The sequence below is a fragment of the Toxorhynchites rutilus genome, chromosome 3 (genome assembly GCF_029784135.1).
Source record: "Toxorhynchites rutilus septentrionalis strain SRP chromosome 3, ASM2978413v1, whole genome shotgun sequence".
In the NCBI taxonomy this organism is placed as follows: Eukaryota; Metazoa; Arthropoda; class Insecta; order Diptera; family Culicidae; genus Toxorhynchites; species Toxorhynchites rutilus.
Genome location: NC_073746.1, coordinates 207,446,122 through 207,463,685, shown reverse-complemented (window position 1 = coordinate 207,463,685; position 17,564 = coordinate 207,446,122). Strand labels below are relative to the sequence as shown.

Sequence of the window (17,564 nt, the reverse complement as noted above, 5' to 3'; positions counted from 1 at the left end):
TATCACGTCAATTGTCAATGAGATTGTTTTTCAACTGGGATGACGACCAGTTAAAGTAGGTCCAGTTATCGAACGATCACTGTACTAGAAATATTATGAACTTGTTGCAATACATACCATCTGGCGGAGAAAAAAACAAACAGCTGAAACACACAAATTATGAACAGCGCTATCTATGGAGCTAAATGAAACGATCAAACCAAAGCTCCCAAATTCACCACGATTTATATACTTTGAAGGTCAGCTGTGATTTTCGTAATGTTTTCATAAAGAGTTCGCAAGAAGCAAAACCCAAAAACATACACTTGAGGATTAGTTCTTCTGTGTTGTTGCACGATATCGAAGTGTTTTCTCAAATTGTCAGGTCGCTCTCTCTGTTTCTGGCTGTCCAAGTATCTTTCAGGTTCAAAATGAATGCAGTCAGAATTCAAGTTGTTTTGAGAAGTGGAGTTCACAATTCGATAAGAGCATTCGGCACAACCAGTGTGACAAACGATATCCACAGGTGTGTATTAAACACATTGCAATTACACGTAGATAAATGCTGTTTTGAAATTCATACTAACGAATAGATCGTAAAAATCTACGTTTTTCTATTTTGTAAATGGTTGCAATGGTTGGTTTTATCCGTACAATTTCTTAGATGCAAAGTTCTTGTGGTTGGGGGCGGTGCCGGTGGTTGTTCGGTAGCGGCCAAGCTTTCCAGCAAATTAGGACAAGGGAAGGTCATTATCCTGGAACCATCCGAGGTGAGTATTGTGTCTAACTAGAAAGATCAATCCGAACGATTAATTATTCATAGAAGATTGGGAACAAATGGGACACATTAAACATAAATGCAATTTAATGGGACTCATTTCGATGTGTTTGTAACAGCACAGAGGTCATAAATTCTCTGTTTGCTAATGAATTTGTGGATGGAGATATTTGCAGCGACTATTATCAGGAACAGAGGATGAATTATTAAGCTATTCACCACGCAATATCTCTTGGATGCATTTTTAATCGGCCTTTCGAATGAGAACCAAAAAAAAAGCACTTATTTGCTTAAACATTTTGGGGAGCAGGTGTGAAGGTATACCGTTTTTGCTGAATCATGCTTACTTTTCGTTGTCCGAAAGAAGTGGGAAGTGATACAACAAATATATCTGCTTCACGATCTATTTTGTCTTGCCATTCGTGACACTTCGTTCATTATTATTGCTTGAATATAGCAAATTACTCTCACAATTTTAATTTCATATGAAACACGTTCGTGAATTCAATTCATTATTATTTTGCTCTTGCTTTTTTTCTTTTTCTCTTGTGATTTGTACATTCTATTGTCGGTGCACGTGCAGTACCACTGTTGAACCGTCCAGAGCTAAGGAGACAGGCACATTCACGAATCGCTGCCCGTAAAAACCCCGTCCCGTTGTACCGCCTGGAGAGCTCCCGTTAACCTAAAATTCACCTAAGAATCATGATAAGGTGCGGCACTTATTTCCTTCATAAGCGCTAAGCTCCGTTACAAGCACTAATTACCGTAATATGCTCTAAGGGAGCATAAGAAAGAAATATGAGCTGAGTGATATTACATTGGTATTTTTTACGCGCGTACCCCGCGTAAAAACCACCTAAATTGGAAAATCGGCGTTTGACTGTTTAAAATTGCAATTTATTCCATTTTTCATAGGCTCAGTTACATAAGTTTAAAGAAGTCTAAATCCTAACTGTATTGTTACTTGAATATATAAACATTTTTTCCTGAATTCTAATGTTGAAAAGGTAGGAAACCGACTACTCGCGGTCGTCTCGAACATAAGTCGAAACATAAGAATATTGTAACAATGTCACCCAATTCAGTCACATTCAATACTGAAACCAATTCAATAATTTATCCTGCTGTTTATTGGAAGGGAACTAATTTCTCGCGAAGAAAGGAATGGAGGGTATAATAATATGAGGTCTATCACAAACGAAGATCGATAGCTTTAAGGGAAACATATATTTTGAACATGTAATCAAGGTCTAACCGAGCCAACACATACCTCACCGGCACATGTCTTCCTCGGGTCCGAAGGGAGTTTTCTATATTCTATCTGGCGACAAGATACACCTCGCACGACCAAACGGCCACAAACGTAGAGGTTATTGCCGGCGTTATTGATACGAAAGAGTAGAGCATCGACCAACAAACGGTGATTGGGCATGAATTGAGAAAAGATGCGAATAACCTCTGCTAATGAATCACTCCTCACATTACCCCGAATTGAGCAATATGAAGGGACCCAGACAAAGGGTATGACATTACAGCGGCTGGATAAAGCACTCAAAATTTCTAGTATCTTCTCAAGGAAATACGGCGAGTGCTTTTCCGGCCTCATTGAACGGATAGTTTCGACAGAGCTAAGACTATCTATTTAATGTAATAGTGTTCAACAGGTCGTGAGGCGACGCTGTCTGAGGCGACTGAAGACTGTGAGAAGTGCTAAAAATTTCGTTGAACACCCCAAATCCTGTGGACTCGTTCATAGAGAACACATCAGTAGAGTACATTTTATTACAATTGATAATCTGGAATTCCATGCATTTCCTGCTTCATGGACAGATCAGAATGCACAGAGGAATTGAGGTTATCAGGAAAACAGACACGGTTGGGAATATACGAAGAAGGATCAACCTGCATGGAGATAAATTCATGATATGAACTCATGAATCCAGCGTGAAAATTTAGCTCGATTAGCTGCTCAAAATTTCCGATCACCATTGGGTTCTTAACCTTACACCGGATGAGGAACCGAAGAGATAACAAATTCAAACGATATTTTAGTGGGAGACTTCGAGACTCATGGTATGCGTTGAGGGCATACATCCCAACGCATTACGGACACAAAGATATTGAATTCGCTCGAGTTTAATGCTGTGTGTTTTGGCAGCTGATTGAAAAGAGAAACTACCATACTCCATCACTGAGAGAATAGTTGTTCGATACAACATGATAAGATCTTCTGGATGGGCTCCCCACCAGATGTCGGTATTTGTACGGAGAAAGTTTATTCTTTGTTGATATTTTTTTACTCCGATACCCAATGTGGGCCCCCAATAATATTTGAAGTCGAACCAGACTCCAAGATACTTGAATGACATAGCATGAGTGATCGGTTTACCCAAAAGCTGATGCTTTGGTTTTGCTGGACCATGCTTCCTAGAAAAGACGACCATCTTTATTTTCTCCGTGGAGAACTCAATCCCTAGACCAATGGCCCAGGTTGGTCAGATTCGTTTGATCCTACGCCAGACACCACTCCATCATCTGCAAGTTGTCTTAGGAGGCAATTGTCAATATCGCGTACGTAGCAGTTGTACAAAAGGGGTCTTAAACATGAGCCCTGAGGGAGGCCCATGTAAGAGACCCTACTCACTGGGAGAAAAAATCAAGTGTTTCTCACAAAGCTATTATTGAATAGAGGTGGCGAGCCCCGAGATTCTCGAAAACGATCGCGTTAGCAGACCGTTACCTGGTATCTAGTAAAACGGGAATTCCTTTGTAAATTCATGGCTAATGCTGATATAGGTATTGGGTTCAATTCCTGATCGGTCGAGGATTTTTTCGGGTTGAAAATTTTCTTGACATACATTGGGATATGTAAAGTAATGGGCCTGAAGAATCGGCTAGAATTAGGCTTGGGTTTGCTCAGTTGCTAGAACTCGGAAACGATCGCAATTACAGGCCGTGGCAGGGGATCTGATAAAGCGGGATTTCCTTTGTAAATTCATGGCTAATGCTGACATAGGCATTGGTTCATTTCCCGATCGGTCTAGGATCTTCCCGGGTTAAAAATTCTCTCAACATGCCATGGAATGAATACTTTAGATAAAGGCTTAAATTGTTCTTTCGATTAGTAATCTATGCCTGCTGGATAACCAATCCGTTTTTTTTCTATTTAGTGTGCTCACTGATTAGTATGATGTAATAAAGAAATACAGTAATTCAAATATTATCCAAAAGATAACTCGTCCTACTTAAACCTTTGTAGGGGAATGAGGTGGGACCATCATCATCTTAGAGTGCAATTTTTATGATAAAACCTCTATGAAACAGAATCAAAGACCCCCTTCATGTCCAAGAATACTGAAGCCATTGGTTTTTTTTGGGCGTAAGCCATTCGAATTTCTGAAGATAGCAACGCAAGACAATCATTCGTCCCCTTGTCCCTGCGGAATTCATATTGTGTATCTGAGAGTAGGCCATTCATTTCAACCCATCGATCAAGATCATTTTCTCCAACAATTTCCGTACTCAAGACAGTTTTGCTATTGGGCGGTACGACTTGAAGACGGGTGCTTGTTTCCGGGCTATAACTTGTACTTGTCTCCAATCATCTGGAACAATATTATGCTCCAGAAACTGATTAGATAAATTCAACAAGCGATGTTCCGCCACGTCGGGGAGGTTTCTCAACAAGTTGAACTTAACTTTATCTGATCCTGGAGCCAAATTGTTACAAGAAAGGAGAGCAAGAGAGAATTCTACCATCGAAAACTCGGAATCAAGTTCGCACCTATCTTGTGGTATATCTCAAACAATTTTTTGAACGGGAACGGAATCGGGACAAACTCATGTTTCGAGCCACTTTCCATATTTTTTTTTATTGACGTTTCTTGTGACAAACCTTCCACGAAATTTCGCACATAAGCACATTTTTACTTTTGATCAACTTTTTAAATTAATTCTCGAGGGCGTTCCAAAAAAACTTCAAATGCATTCGATATTCAACATAAAGTTTGAAAAACTGGCTATTTCACCATGAATTAGGACGCCTTTGACGAAAAGTAGAACCTGTATGGGTTTCGTTTGAGCGCTGTCGTAGATCAAACGAAAGACGAAGTTATATTCTTCCAAAGGTGGTAAACTATTTCTGAAATTGATGGCTAGATAAATCGTCTCCGCATATTCTTTCCAATCAATGTGGCTTGTGAAGTCATATGCCATGTGTATAGATTCAGAAGAATTCAACCAATCGGTAATAGGCAGTGGTAATAGGCCACATTTTTATCTGTAACAGAGGGATTAAAAATCTTTCTCATCTGTACTTGTTCTTCTAAAAATATGTACCAAACATCTGTACCATCGAAAATATTCGTTGTAGAGAAAAACATATTTCAGTAGCATGAACAAATACTCATTTATTTACTACAAATACTACATTTAATTTGCAAGTCATTTTCAAGTGTTTGATGATGCTTATACATAGTTTTTATGAATCTAGATTGCATACTATAATATATTAAAATTTTTGAGCTTCCACCATGATGTTTAATCAAATCTTTTGATCTCAAAATAGCGTTTATCGTATCGTTGCTGAGCCGATTTCGAAACTTATGTTTGTTCTGATTATATTTAGAAAAAATCACTCGACAATTGCCGAGGAGTGAGGCATAGTGAGAGTGTTACAAACAAGGCATATAAGCGCCGAAAATTCGAGTCGTCAATTCTTTTTTAGGCATAAAATTTTTATCCACCAAACCTGCACATGCTCGTTTTCTGAAACTGTGATTTCCTTTCGGAGTAATTTCATTTTATTTTTTATTATCTGGGGTTTTACATTGTCGCAGCCTTGAGCGTCGAATCATCAAATTCGAATCCTTTTCTCATTTGTATGATCAGCTCCACGAAATAACTGCGACAAATATCCCTTGAAATGATCTACCTTTCGCTGTCCATTGTTTTGATAGTTTCTTCTGCTGCCATTCCAACCTGAAAATTCTTATTCTTACATTCTTACTGAATGACCTTTAAATTTAATAGCATCGGACATTAAAACAGCGTAAGATTCTTCACAGATATTAGTGAGAATAATCAAATGAGAATCTCACAGCTTTTCATGTAGCATCGTGAATTTAGGTTTTTCAGCCTGGAACAAACGATTCCTTCTGTTGATCTGGGGCAAAACATAATCCAAAAAAGCAACTGCGGCGAAAAAGTCGTCATGTACATTAATGTTGCTTTGTTCAAATGTAAGACATTTCACACGCGGAAAAAATCTGTACCAGTGTGTACTTTTTGACGAAAATCCGTACTCTGTACCGTACAGTATCTGTACAAAAAATAACAAAAAAAAATCTGTACCTTCCCAGATAAATATGTACGTGTGGCAACACTGGTGATAGGTATTTTAATTGGCAAATCATCACTACCGTTGGGATCCTGGATTATATTTCATTTGCAATCTAACGAGCAAAGCAAAAGGTCAAGTGCACTTAAGTTGGCTGGAGGTTTAGGTACACGTGGTTTTTATGCAGTGTTCAAAACTGTCATAGTTTAATAATAATACAATACAAGTTAACAATACAGAGGTCTTTGCCTCTGATGTTTACATGACAAGCAACAGCTTCGAGTCGTTAGCTGGCAGCGAAGAGAAGACATTGTTTGTAGTTAATGGTTGTTGTTGTTGTTGTTGAACCAGTGGAGAAACGCCTTTCAAAATTTCCGCGCTTCGAACGTTTCTTCAAAGAGCGACTTCCCTGCGAAGTTTCACAAACTGAGAGAACGTATGGGAACACTTTTGCAATGTGAACACTTTTGCTCAGTCGCACTGCAGGGTTCGCCCATATGTTGCACTTCGCAAGCGGCACAACCCTGCTTGTTGGTACAATAAGCTGCTGTGTGACCAACTAACTTGCATTTTTGGCGAATCATGGGCTTCGACACGAAGAGTCGCACCGGTAGCCTCAGTTTGTCCACCATAAAGTAGTGACACGGGCATAGAACACAACTACAGAAGGGGAAGACGAGGTCGATGGTTGAGCGGGAGAGAGAACAGCAGGGTTAGGAATCAAGATCAGGGGTTGAGCGGGAGCGGAAGATGGAGGGGTGAAGAGGAAAGGTTATCGAATTTTCTTGAGGAACGCTTACTGAGATGGGTTGACTCTTTCTCTGAAGAGACATCTTCCAAGGTGGGAACGCGTTTAAGCGAATTTCCAGCTCCCATAGCTAGGGAGGGGAAGACAGTTGATACAATTTCCATGTCCACGGTTTCTCTCCCTTTTGTCATTCTTGAATGTCGCAGATATACACTTTATCGTAATTTTTCGAAAGTTTGTTTTTTTTTCTTAACCATAACATAATAAACTTTACTATACTTATCGCGCACACCAGTAATGATGATTTGTAATTTGTAACGGTAACCCAATTCGAACCGCGTGTCGATCGTTCGGCACAGCTGCAACGGTATATCGCACAACTAAGCCTGCAAATGACGGATCTCTATAGTAGCATGTCCGAAAAAGAACCTAAAACTATTGAGAACCAGTGGCTCCAAAGCCCCAAAAAAGGAGGATGGTTGTATGTAACGCCAATGCCCATATAGTTATCATTCCAAACTTCAGGAGAATATTTTGATATTAGTAGAAAGTATTTCTTCCACTAAACAGCTTGAAATATTTTCATCAGAATTTGAAATCAATATTAAATCAACCTTCGAAGAAAACTGTCCACTGAAGCAAAAAACTTCAAGTAAGGATGCATCTTGGTGGAACAAAAAACTTGAAAGGCTTAGAAAATTGTTTAGAAAACTCTTCAACAAAGCAAAAATTACCTCTGATTGGACAGATTACAAAAACTGTCTGACAGAATATAATAAAGAAATCCGTAAATCTAAGAGAAGGGATTGGAAGTTCACCTGTGAGCAGGTAGAAAATTTACCTGTTGTAGCAAGACTTCATAAAGCCCTTTCTAAGGATCACACTTTTATGTTTTCACACTTCACGGTATACTTCGGAGTTTGATATAGATTTATAGAATAAATATACGTGTGTTGGCTTCCAGATCACTAATAGTTATGACCCTAATTTATTATTTATCTTCCGATACATTTCATCGTTAATTCGTATAACGGCTTATGGGATTGCTCATTTTACCGAGCGCATTAGGAACACCGGTAAGTATGCGGTACGCTACAGTCCTTCCTGCTCAAGTACCTTGCTATATACATGACAAAATTCTAATCCGAGAATAGCTTTAACTAATTTTATTTTTAAATTTACTAACTACATTTTCGAATGTATTATTTACACAAAATTCACTGAGAATCGAACGCGCTGCGCGCTTGTTTATCATCAAACTCAGAATGCTCAAATTTACGTCGAACTTTTCGAGCGCGACTCCTGGTCATGATCAGGCTATCGCTCGTTTCCTGTTGTTTCGTTCTGGTTGTGTTCAGATCATTCATCACCTCTGGGAAACCCAGGAAAGGCTCCTCTTCGGCCTCGGATACCGTATAGCCGTGAAAATCTCCTGACTCTGTCCGACGGCGTTTCCTCGGATTGACTTCCGGAAGTAGCACTAACGAGCCTCGGACCTGAGAATGAGCCAGTTTTAATTGATTTCGGTGTGCCATGATCGTCGTCCTGTGGAGGGAAATTTGAAAAATGTTCTTAGATATTTGTTTAACAAATTTCACCTCAATCCATCTTTGAGGATCAGTCTTCTTATAATTTTTGTAGTAAAGTAGATCTCCTGCGACTAATTTACTAAATGGATCTGGTTTAGAAGGAGATACGATAGGAATGTCAGTATGAATCTTGTTTTCTAAAAATTGTTTGTATTCCTTTTTTGGATTCATCAAATCAAGCAGTATTTTGGGTTTGTAAGATAAAACTTTATGTGACGGCGGACCTCCATCTGCAGTGGCAATTTGACCGCGATAATTAATAAGGAAAAAAATAATTTTGCTGTTCAAATCTAATTGTCGCAACTGAGGATCCAACAAATACTTTTTAAAAGCATCTTTGACAACCCTCACAAGGCGTTCAGCTTGACCGTTGCTACTTGGATTGTACGGTGGACTCTTCATCACCTTTACTCCGTGTTTTTCCAGAAGTGATGCGAACTCCCTCGAGTTGAAGGGTGGACCCCCGTCAGTAACCATTATATCGGGAAGCCCGAACCTAGCGAAAAGAGTCATAAGTGAATTAATCACTCGTTTTGCTTCCGTCCCATGCAACATGACCTCTATTTCCACCCACTTTGAGTAGCTGTCTACGATTAACAGGAATGTTTTACCTTCAAAATGAAAAAAATCAGCATGCAAACGGCTAAAAGGTCTAGACGTAGGTATCCATTTGCTATGTTCAGGCTTGACTGGAACTGTACCCATTTTTATACACGCCTCACATTTCTTCACAAAGTTTTCAATGTCCATATTCATTCCCGACCAAAACACTGTTTGGCGCGCCAATTGCTTCATCTTAACTATACCGATGTGGTTCGCGTGCAAAAGCTTCACAACATCTGTTCTCAAGATTTTCGGTATGATGACCCTGTCTTGATAAAGAAGGCAACCCTTGACCACCTCTAGATCAGTTCTTATAGAATAGAAATCCTTATACAAACTGGGAATATTTTCAGGCCACTCATTCCCAACAAACCGCATCACTTCTGCCAAACGAAAATCTTTTTCAGATTCTCTAGATATCAAGGCAAAATCCAAAGGAAAGGCGTCCGTGAAATTCAAACTCTTTATGTTACCAATATCTAGACTCTTAGGAACTGTTTGCTTTAATGGAAAACGCGAACAAAAATCAGCGTTACCCATGTGTGTCGATGCTCTATAAGCAATTTCAAAGTCGTAGATAGACAATTCCATGATGTACCTCTGGAGTCTAGTTACAAACAACGAATTGCTACCAGATTTACCAAATATTCCTACCAAAGGTTTGTGATCGGTGTATACTTTAAACTTTTGGCCAAAAAGAAATTTGTGGAATTTCTTAATCGTACACACTAATGCTAAAGCTTCAAAATGAAGGATGGGGTAACGCTTTTGTGCAGAGTTTAGTGAAAACGATGTGAAGCATATGGGTTTTTCTATCTCATTAACTTCATGGGCTAGAACACCACCTAATCCGTAAGAACTAGCATCCGAGACTACAATTAGCGGCTTATTTGGATCGTAAAATTCCAATAAATCTGCATTCAACAATGCATTTTTGCTGAATTGTAAAGCTTCGTCACAATCATCTGTCCAATCAAAATTCGCATTATTGGCTAGCAGAGCATACAGACTCCTTAACCTAGATGATAGGTTGGGAACAAATTTATTATAAAAATTAATCGAGCCCAGAAAGGCTCTGAGTTCAGCAACATTTGTAGGAGCTTTTGCTTGACTAATCGTAGAAATTTTTTCTGGAGATGGTGAAAGTCCCTTGTCTGTAACAAGATGTCCTAAATAGGGCAGCTGTGTAACGAAAAATTTGCATTTCTTGAAATTCACTTTGATATTTGCCTGAGAAAGTCGCTCCAGAACCGAGCCTAAAATATTTACACATTTTCCTACAGTTTCAGCCGCGATAAGGACGTCATCTAGATAACAACTAACACCTTCCAGTGCACGCAGGACCTGGTCCATAATCTGTTGAAAAATTGCCGCAGAGCTTGAAGCTCCTTGCGGAAGTCGATTATAAGTAAATAATCCTTTCATAGTGTTGATGACTGTGAACTTTTTGGACCGCTCAGAAAGTATATGCCCCCGCCAAATCTAGGCAACAAAATACCTTACAGCCTGCCAACGAAGCGAATATATCCTGAGCTAAAGGTAGTGGATATGTATTAGGCACTATTGCTTTATTGATAGATACTTTACAGTCTATTACCAACCGTATATCTTGATCCTTTTTTACTACCACTATTACAGGCGATGCCCATTCGCTAGCCTTTATGGGTGTGATTACCTTCTGCTGTTCCAACATCTCCAAGTGTTGTTCCAGTTTGTCCTTCAATTTGTAAGGTACCGTATATGCTTTTTTAAAAATTGCATTAGTGTAACCACTACTATCCCTCGCTTCAGACGGAGATCTATTTCTAAAACTAACTCGCCTATCATTCCCGTAAGTTATTCTGCCTCTGTACCGCTTATCACGACTATATTCTCTGCTACTTTCTCCATACTTTTTCCCTAGTCTGTTTTTAACCGAATGCACTTCTTCTTTTCTGTATTCACTACTCATTGCCTTAGTTTGTTTCTTTGCTAATTCACTGCTAAGCAACTTCTTTTCTATCACGTCCAGTGTCAAAATTTCAGACATAAGTAAGGATTTCTGCAACTCCCGATCATGCAATCCCATAATTAAACGATCCCTAATTGCCGTTTCCTTAAATTGTTGAAAATTGCAAAGCTCTGCTTGCATCTTCACCGACAAAATAAAACTTTCAGCAGATTCTTCCACTTTCTGAAACCGATTGTAGAAATAGAACCGCTGCATCATATCGGGGTCAACTTTGTCAAAACGTTCCTTCAATTTTTTTACCATATCTTCATATTTCAAAGTCGCGAGCTCAACAGTCGGAAAAATAAGTTTAAGTTCATCGTAAACAACAGAGCCGTTAAGAGCTATCAAAACCGATTTCTTGTTCTCTTCCGTCCATCCGTTAAAAGAGCTAAGATGCTCCAAACGCTCCACATAATTCGTAAAGGACGTACCTTGCACGTAATGGTCTAGCGTTCCGAATGAAGGCATGTTGCAAAATTTGCAAACAACGGAAAACAAAACTCACTTGATACACTCTTTTTGTTTTATCGATATTAGAACCCAAACAGTTGCACTTATCCACTAACTGTTGTTGTTTACATTGGTGAGTGAGACACAGCCAGTGAAGCCTTTCTCACAACTCACTCAGTCACAGCGAGAAATATTTTCTCCAGCCTGACGTTTCTCCCGTTTCTCCCAACACTAGCTCACGCTCTGAAGTTCTCTGCTCACACGAATGGTAACACACTCTCCGCTGATCACTTGTCAAATGGTATCTCAGTGTTGTGAGTAGCCAATTCTCGCGAATGATGACAATTATTGCGATTTCGAACAATGGTCCCACGGCAGAATGTAAAATGGCCAAATCGGTGGGAGCGGGGAAGATTTCTGTGAATAATGGAAATAAATAAAATGGCCAAAGCCAATTAATTAAACAATCAAACAAAAGAAATCTTATGTTTTAAATATGGCTATAGAAACGAATTTCACTTATTGAATTACACGTCACACTGGACGCTAAATATATATTACGCAATTGCTCGCAACAGGGCTCTTATTTGCTCAAGGGTTTTTTTTGCCCTTTACAAAAATACTCAAGCACACTGTCTTTGTACAAGTTTTCTAGAGTTTACCACTCTCTACAAAAACTCTGCTCTACTTACTCAGCTCACTCTGAAATTTCCTTGCTACAGGGATTATTCCGTATGAGAGACACTTTTCCTCGTCGCCAGTTTTTATGTTTTCACACTTCACGGTATGCTTCGGAGTTTGATATAGATTTATAGAATAAATATACGTGTGTTGGCTTCCAGATCACTAATAGTTATGACCCTAATTTATTATTTATCTTCCGATACATTTCATCGTTAATTCGTATAACGGCTTATGGGATTGCTCATTTTACCGAGCGCATTAGGAACACCGGTAAGTATGCGGTACGCTACACACACCAACAGACTTGGCAGTCTGAAAAAATAGAAACGGTCAATATAAAGCCGACTCCCAAGAAACACTTAGCATCATGATGGGAACACACTTCCCAGGCTCAATCCAATTGACTTCCGGACACGCACAGGTCTTCAATACAGCTCAATCTTGTCCAATCAGAGACAAGAATAGAGCTAATGAAATGGCTAGGGCGGTCTTTACGAAGTCGAGGGTTGAGTTGCAGCAGAAGGTTCCTGGAAGCCCGAAATCTACAGGACCAAACGGAATTTATCCGGTGCTGTTACAAAAAAGCAAGGATATTACATCCCTCTTCTAAAGGAAATGTTTAGAGCTAGTATGATACTAAGCTATATTCCTAGTAAATGGCGAGAACTCCGGGTTATATTTATTACCAAGGCTGGTAAACGTGACAGGACGACTCCCAAAGCGTATAGACCAATTAGTCTAACATCTGTCATCTTAAAAATGATGGAAAAGGTCATTGATCTCCATATCAAATCATCATATTTGAACAGGAAACCATTGAACTAATTTCAATTTGCCTACCATCAAATAAATCAACTGAAACAACGCTTCACACGTTAATTTAAACAGTAGAGAAATATTTTGATGCTAAAGAAATCTCACTTACAGTTTTTCTTGATATTGAGGGAGCATTTGACAACGGATCTACTCTAACAACGAAACCAACTAGAGGTTGCCCTCAAGGAGGAGTTCTGTCTCCTCTGTCGTGGTCCCTAGGTTCCGACGATCTTCTTAATAACCTAGCTAATTTAGCATACGAAGTCATTGGTTTCGCTGATAACATAATCATCTTAGTGAGGGGTAAATGTGAGTATACTATTTCCAATAGAATGCAAACAGCTTTCAACTACACACTCAAATGGTGCCACTTATAAGGACTTAGTGTTAATCCTTCAAAAACAGTCATAATTTCATTTACCAGAAAAAGAAAGTATAAGATTCCACCTCTTAGATTGGGAGGTGTACAATTGGAGCTTTCAAAACGAACCAAATATTTAGGTGTCATACTTGACCAAAAACTAAATTGGAACGATCAACTGGATTATGCAATATCTAAAGTCCAAACTGCGCTCTGGAGCTGTAGTAGTATATTCGGAAAAAAGTGGGGACTAAACCGAGAATGATTCACTGGACTTACTCGGCAATTGTGGCCTAAACTACACAAATATCAGCTCAGGAAAAGCTCGATAAACTATAACGTCTGGCATGCTTATCAATAACTGGAGCAATGCCCAGCGCATCCTCCAAAGTTCTAGATGCTCTTTTATACCTTCTACCCTTGCACCAATATGTGCAACTTGAAGCGGAAAATGTGCTCTTAGGCTGAAACGTATAAAACATTTTCTAGAAGGAGATCTCACAGGGCATTTACAAATCCTGAAAGATTTTCAACTGAACACCATAGTAAGCATGAACGAAGACTGGATGGAAACAAAGACTAACTTCAGTGTTCTCTTCAAAGTGATTGAATTCAATCGCAACGAATGGGAAGAAGGTGGTCCCAAAACTCGTCTAGGATCACTCGCGTTTTATACCGATGGATCTAAAATTGGTAAATCTGCGGGAACCGGGGTTACTGGACCAGGAATCGACATGCCAATTCCAATGGGACAGTGGCCTACAGTTTTTCAAGCAGAAATACAAGCTCTTCTAACATGTTCAAATATACTAGAAAGTACAGGTATGCCAATATCTGTATCTTCTCAGATAGCCAAGCAGCTCTTGATGCAGTAAAAGCTAGTTTGGGAATGTATTCTATCCTTAAAACAACTAGCTGCTACTAACGTAGTTAATCTATACAGGGAAACTTCGATATAACGTACCCTCGTTATAACGTACCCTCGATATAACGTCACTCGATATAACGTACATTTTACCTCGATATAACGTACACATATCCAAAGTGTAAAGGAAAAAAATATCAATATTTTTTCCCTGATAGAACAATGAATTATCTGTATTGTGATGCTAAAACAAGTTTTGTACATTCAATCAATCCCGAAATACAGCTGGTTTTGTGATTCCGGATTCTAAATGAATCAAGCTTTAATCAACAGTACGAAAGGAAGCATCATGAGAAAGACTGGCTTCATCTTCTGATTGAAGTTATTCATTAACTTTAATAAAACAGCAACACAATAATGTATTACAGACTACGTTTGTGAGTACTTTATTATGCTTCGATATAACGTACAATTCGATACAACGTACAATTTTGAAAGTGAAATGTACGTTATATCGAAGTTTACCTGTACTAGGTGCCTGGTCACTGCGGTATAGATGGTAATGAAAAAGCCGATCTCTTAGCAAGATTAGGATCTTCTACTAAATTCGTCGGGCCTGAGCCATTCTGTGGATTATCTACATCATGCATGAAATCTGAGCTTAAAACCTGGGAAATATCAATGATTGAAGCCAACTAGAGGGCTCTATCAATACCAAGACAAGCCAGATTATTCATTACACCTTGTAACAGAATTACACGCAACCTACTCAGCTTGAATAAGGCAGATTTGAGTAATGTACCGGTTTATTAACAGGCCACTGTCCGAGCAGGTATCACCTAAAAAAAATCGAAAAAGTGATAGATGATAACTGTCGTTTCTGCAATTTCGAAGCTGCAACTTTGGAACATTTATTGTGTCAATGTACACTAATTCGGCGAAGACTGCGGATTCTTGGAAAGGGCCGTTAGGTTGAAACAATTACTTCACCAGCCACGAAACCGGTAACGGAATTACTTCGACGATATAACAGACGTGAACAACATGACGTCCGGCGGCTTCGGACTGTCGAAGACGAATGAAATTTATTCCTTAATCATTGTTGTTGAATACAACGATAGTTTGCAGTTGATTATCAATTCAAGCTAAATTACCGAAATAATTCAACCTACATCAACGAACGTATTGATCAATGATAATTATTCTTCATTTTAGCGACATTATTACCAACCAATGTTTACATTAATCGGTGGTGGAATTAAGAGCCTTGAGGACAGCTTCCGCCCTATGTCGAAGGTTTTGCCTGCACTTGCGAAATGGCTTAAAGACTCAGCCGCGAAGTTCGAGCCGGAGAAAAACACAGTCTTGACGGCAAATGGCGATAAAATAGAGTATGAGTTTTTGTTGGTAGCCATGGGATTACAGTTAAATTACGACAAAATACCTGGTCTCGTTGATGCCCTAGCGATACCGAAGGGCAAAGTTTGTTCAAATTACTCCCCCAAGTATGTCAATCGAACCTTCGAAGCACTGAAGGCCTTCAGGACGGGCAATGCCATTTTCACATTTCCTAATAGTCCGGTTAAATGTCCTGGAGCGCCACAGAAGATCCTTTACATAGCTGAACACTATATGCGAAAGGTAATGTTTTATTTCACAACAAGAACACTTTGTACTAAAAGTTGTGTTTTGTAGTCCAAAAAGAGGCAAAATGCAAATATGGTTTACAATACATCACTCCCGGTACTGTTTGGAGTTAAACACTACGCGGACGCCTTATGGAAAGTTGTAGAGGGACGAAACATAAAAGTAAACCTGCGCACCACTCTTGTTGAAGTTTACCCCGAAAGAAATCAAGCCTTGTTCCAGAATTTAGATAAACCCGAGGAAACCTTCACGACCGATGTAATTGAGTAGGTAGTTAAGCACATATACGACATTAATGATCAAATGTATTTCAGTACGAATTTTTACACGTTACCCCACCAATGAGTGCTCCTGACGTCCTGAAATCGTGTGAACCCCTAGTGACGGAAACAGGGTTTGTGGATGTGAACAAGGATACACTTCAACACGTGAGGTTCGAAAATGTTTTCGCAATCGGCGATTGCTCGGCGTCACCAAACTCCAAAACGGCCGCGTCTGTTGGTAAGTGTCCGAGAGTGTTAGCATGTGTTCTCTAGCGGAATATGCTCTATAGAACTAGCCACGACATTTGCATATACGATAAGACGATTTGATAAATTCATTGCATATATGTAGTCTGACAATAAGGTGACGAAATTGAGTTTCGTCTGAACGATAATTTGAGTCAATAGTTCCTCTGGGGTTCCTCTAGTTCGAATATGTGAAAAAATATAAAAAATTCTAACGATCGCTAATATTGACTACCGAGACTGTGATTCAATGCGCAATCGATTTTAACCAACAATCATTACATTGAATTTTCATTATAGCTGCCCAATCGCAAGTTGTTTATAAAAACATGGTTTCGGTGATGAATGGCCACAAACCAACGAGGGTTTTCGATGGATATGCTTCCTGCCCGCTAGTTACCGGTTACAACTCATGTATATTGGCTGAATTCGATTATAATCTGAACCCGTTGGAGACGTTTCCTGTCGATCAGAGCAAAGAGCGCTACTCTATGTTTTTGATGAAAAAAGATGTGATGCCGCCACTCTATTGGCACCTTTTGCTGAACGGATTGTGGAATGGGCCAGGACTCGCCAGAAAGCTGATGCATTTTAAACTGTGAATCGTGAATTTAATGTTAAGTTATGAAAGTGAAAATCAAGAGGAAGCAATTATTTTAGTCATTTGAGAGAGAAAATATTTTATCTATTACGTGTCGAACAGATAAGAGATATTTTGAATATGATATAAGAATGTCGTCCACATTATTTCGAACTATTCAATCAGGCTGTTTTCAGTGTGCAGATATCACATCCATAAAATATTAAAGTTATCTATTACTGTTCATAGTGCTCTAGATATGAACTGTTTGGCAGAATCGATCTAATTAAATTTTTGTACTGTTATAAATCACATGGAGAATCAAAGAAATATAGTAATCGTTCGCTAGCTGGTCCTGGTTTAACAGGTCTGCTTTTTAACTGGGTGAACGTTAACTAAAATGGAAGATTTGCTGTGAGGGGCATTCGTATGTAATTTGGAATGTTATGATGTTAGCGTCTCACATTGTCATGCCGGGTGTTCGGGTTCGATTCCCGTTCTGGCCGGAGGATTTTTCGTCAAAGAAATTTCTTTCGACTTGCACTGTGGTCACGCGTATTCAAGAGCTTGCCCCTCGGAATACATTCAAGGCGTGTTATTTGGCTTAAGAAATCTCAACTA

At 39.2% G+C, this 17,564-nt stretch overlaps 2 protein-coding genes across 7 annotated transcripts; one reads left to right on the top strand and one right to left on the bottom strand.

The window, feature by feature from the left end:
• The first annotated feature begins 266 nt into the window (after positions 1–266).
• Positions 267–17,125, top strand: LOC129776510 (sulfide:quinone oxidoreductase, mitochondrial). 3 transcript variants are annotated; one of them, XM_055782194.1, is made up of 6 exons: positions 267–505; positions 644–749; positions 15,423–15,848; positions 15,903–16,112; positions 16,169–16,355; positions 16,664–17,125. In XM_055782194.1, exons 1-6 carry the CDS (start codon positions 411–413, stop codon positions 16,963–16,965), a joined length of 1,326 nt encoding a protein of 441 aa, XP_055638169.1. In that variant the 5' UTR covers positions 267–410; the 3' UTR covers positions 16,966–17,125. The 3 variants fall into 3 exon arrangements, with proteins under 3 accessions (XP_055638169.1, XP_055638171.1, XP_055638170.1); XM_055782196.1 differs by lacking the exons at positions 267–505; positions 644–749 and adding exons at positions 10,348–10,577; positions 10,677–10,769; XM_055782195.1 differs by lacking the exons at positions 267–505; positions 644–749 and adding an exon at positions 12,164–12,435.
• On the bottom strand, positions 5,171–12,505 carry LOC129776511 (uncharacterized). Of its 4 annotated transcripts, none has more exons than XR_008743110.1 (3): positions 12,174–12,505; positions 11,463–11,898; positions 5,171–8,391 (listed from the first exon to the last, which is right to left on the bottom strand). XR_008743110.1 is itself a non-coding variant. In XM_055782197.1 (2 exons), the coding sequence occupies exon 2, from the start codon at positions 11,497–11,499 to the stop codon at positions 10,495–10,497; it is 1,005 nt and encodes a 334-aa protein (XP_055638172.1). In that variant the 5' UTR covers positions 11,500–11,898; positions 12,174–12,505; the 3' UTR covers positions 8,400–10,494. The 4 variants fall into 4 exon arrangements, 1 of the variants encoding a protein (XP_055638172.1); XR_008743112.1 differs by having other exon boundaries at positions 11,537–11,898; XR_008743111.1 differs by having other exon boundaries at positions 11,656–11,898.
• Positions 17,126–17,564: the final 439 nt, after the last annotated feature.

What these genes read in the sequence shown, in the direction of transcription:
- LOC129776510 (XM_055782194.1), top strand. Translation starts at nt 411, where the DNA reads ATGAATGCAGTCAGAATTCAAGTTGTTTTGAGAAGTGGAGTTCACAAT. An exon ending in GTGACAAACGATATCCACAG is followed by an intron (nt 506 to 643) that starts GTGTGTATTAAA and finishes ACAATTTCTTAG; the next exon opens with ATGCAAAGTTCTTGTGGTTG. An exon ending in CTGAACACTATATGCGAAAG is followed by an intron (nt 15,849 to 15,902) that starts GTAATGTTTTAT and finishes TGTGTTTTGTAG; the next exon opens with TCCAAAAAGAGGCAAAATGC.
- LOC129776511 (XM_055782197.1), bottom strand. Translation starts at nt 11,499, where the DNA reads ATGCCTTCATTCGGAACGCTAGACCATTACGTGCAAGGTACGTCCTTT.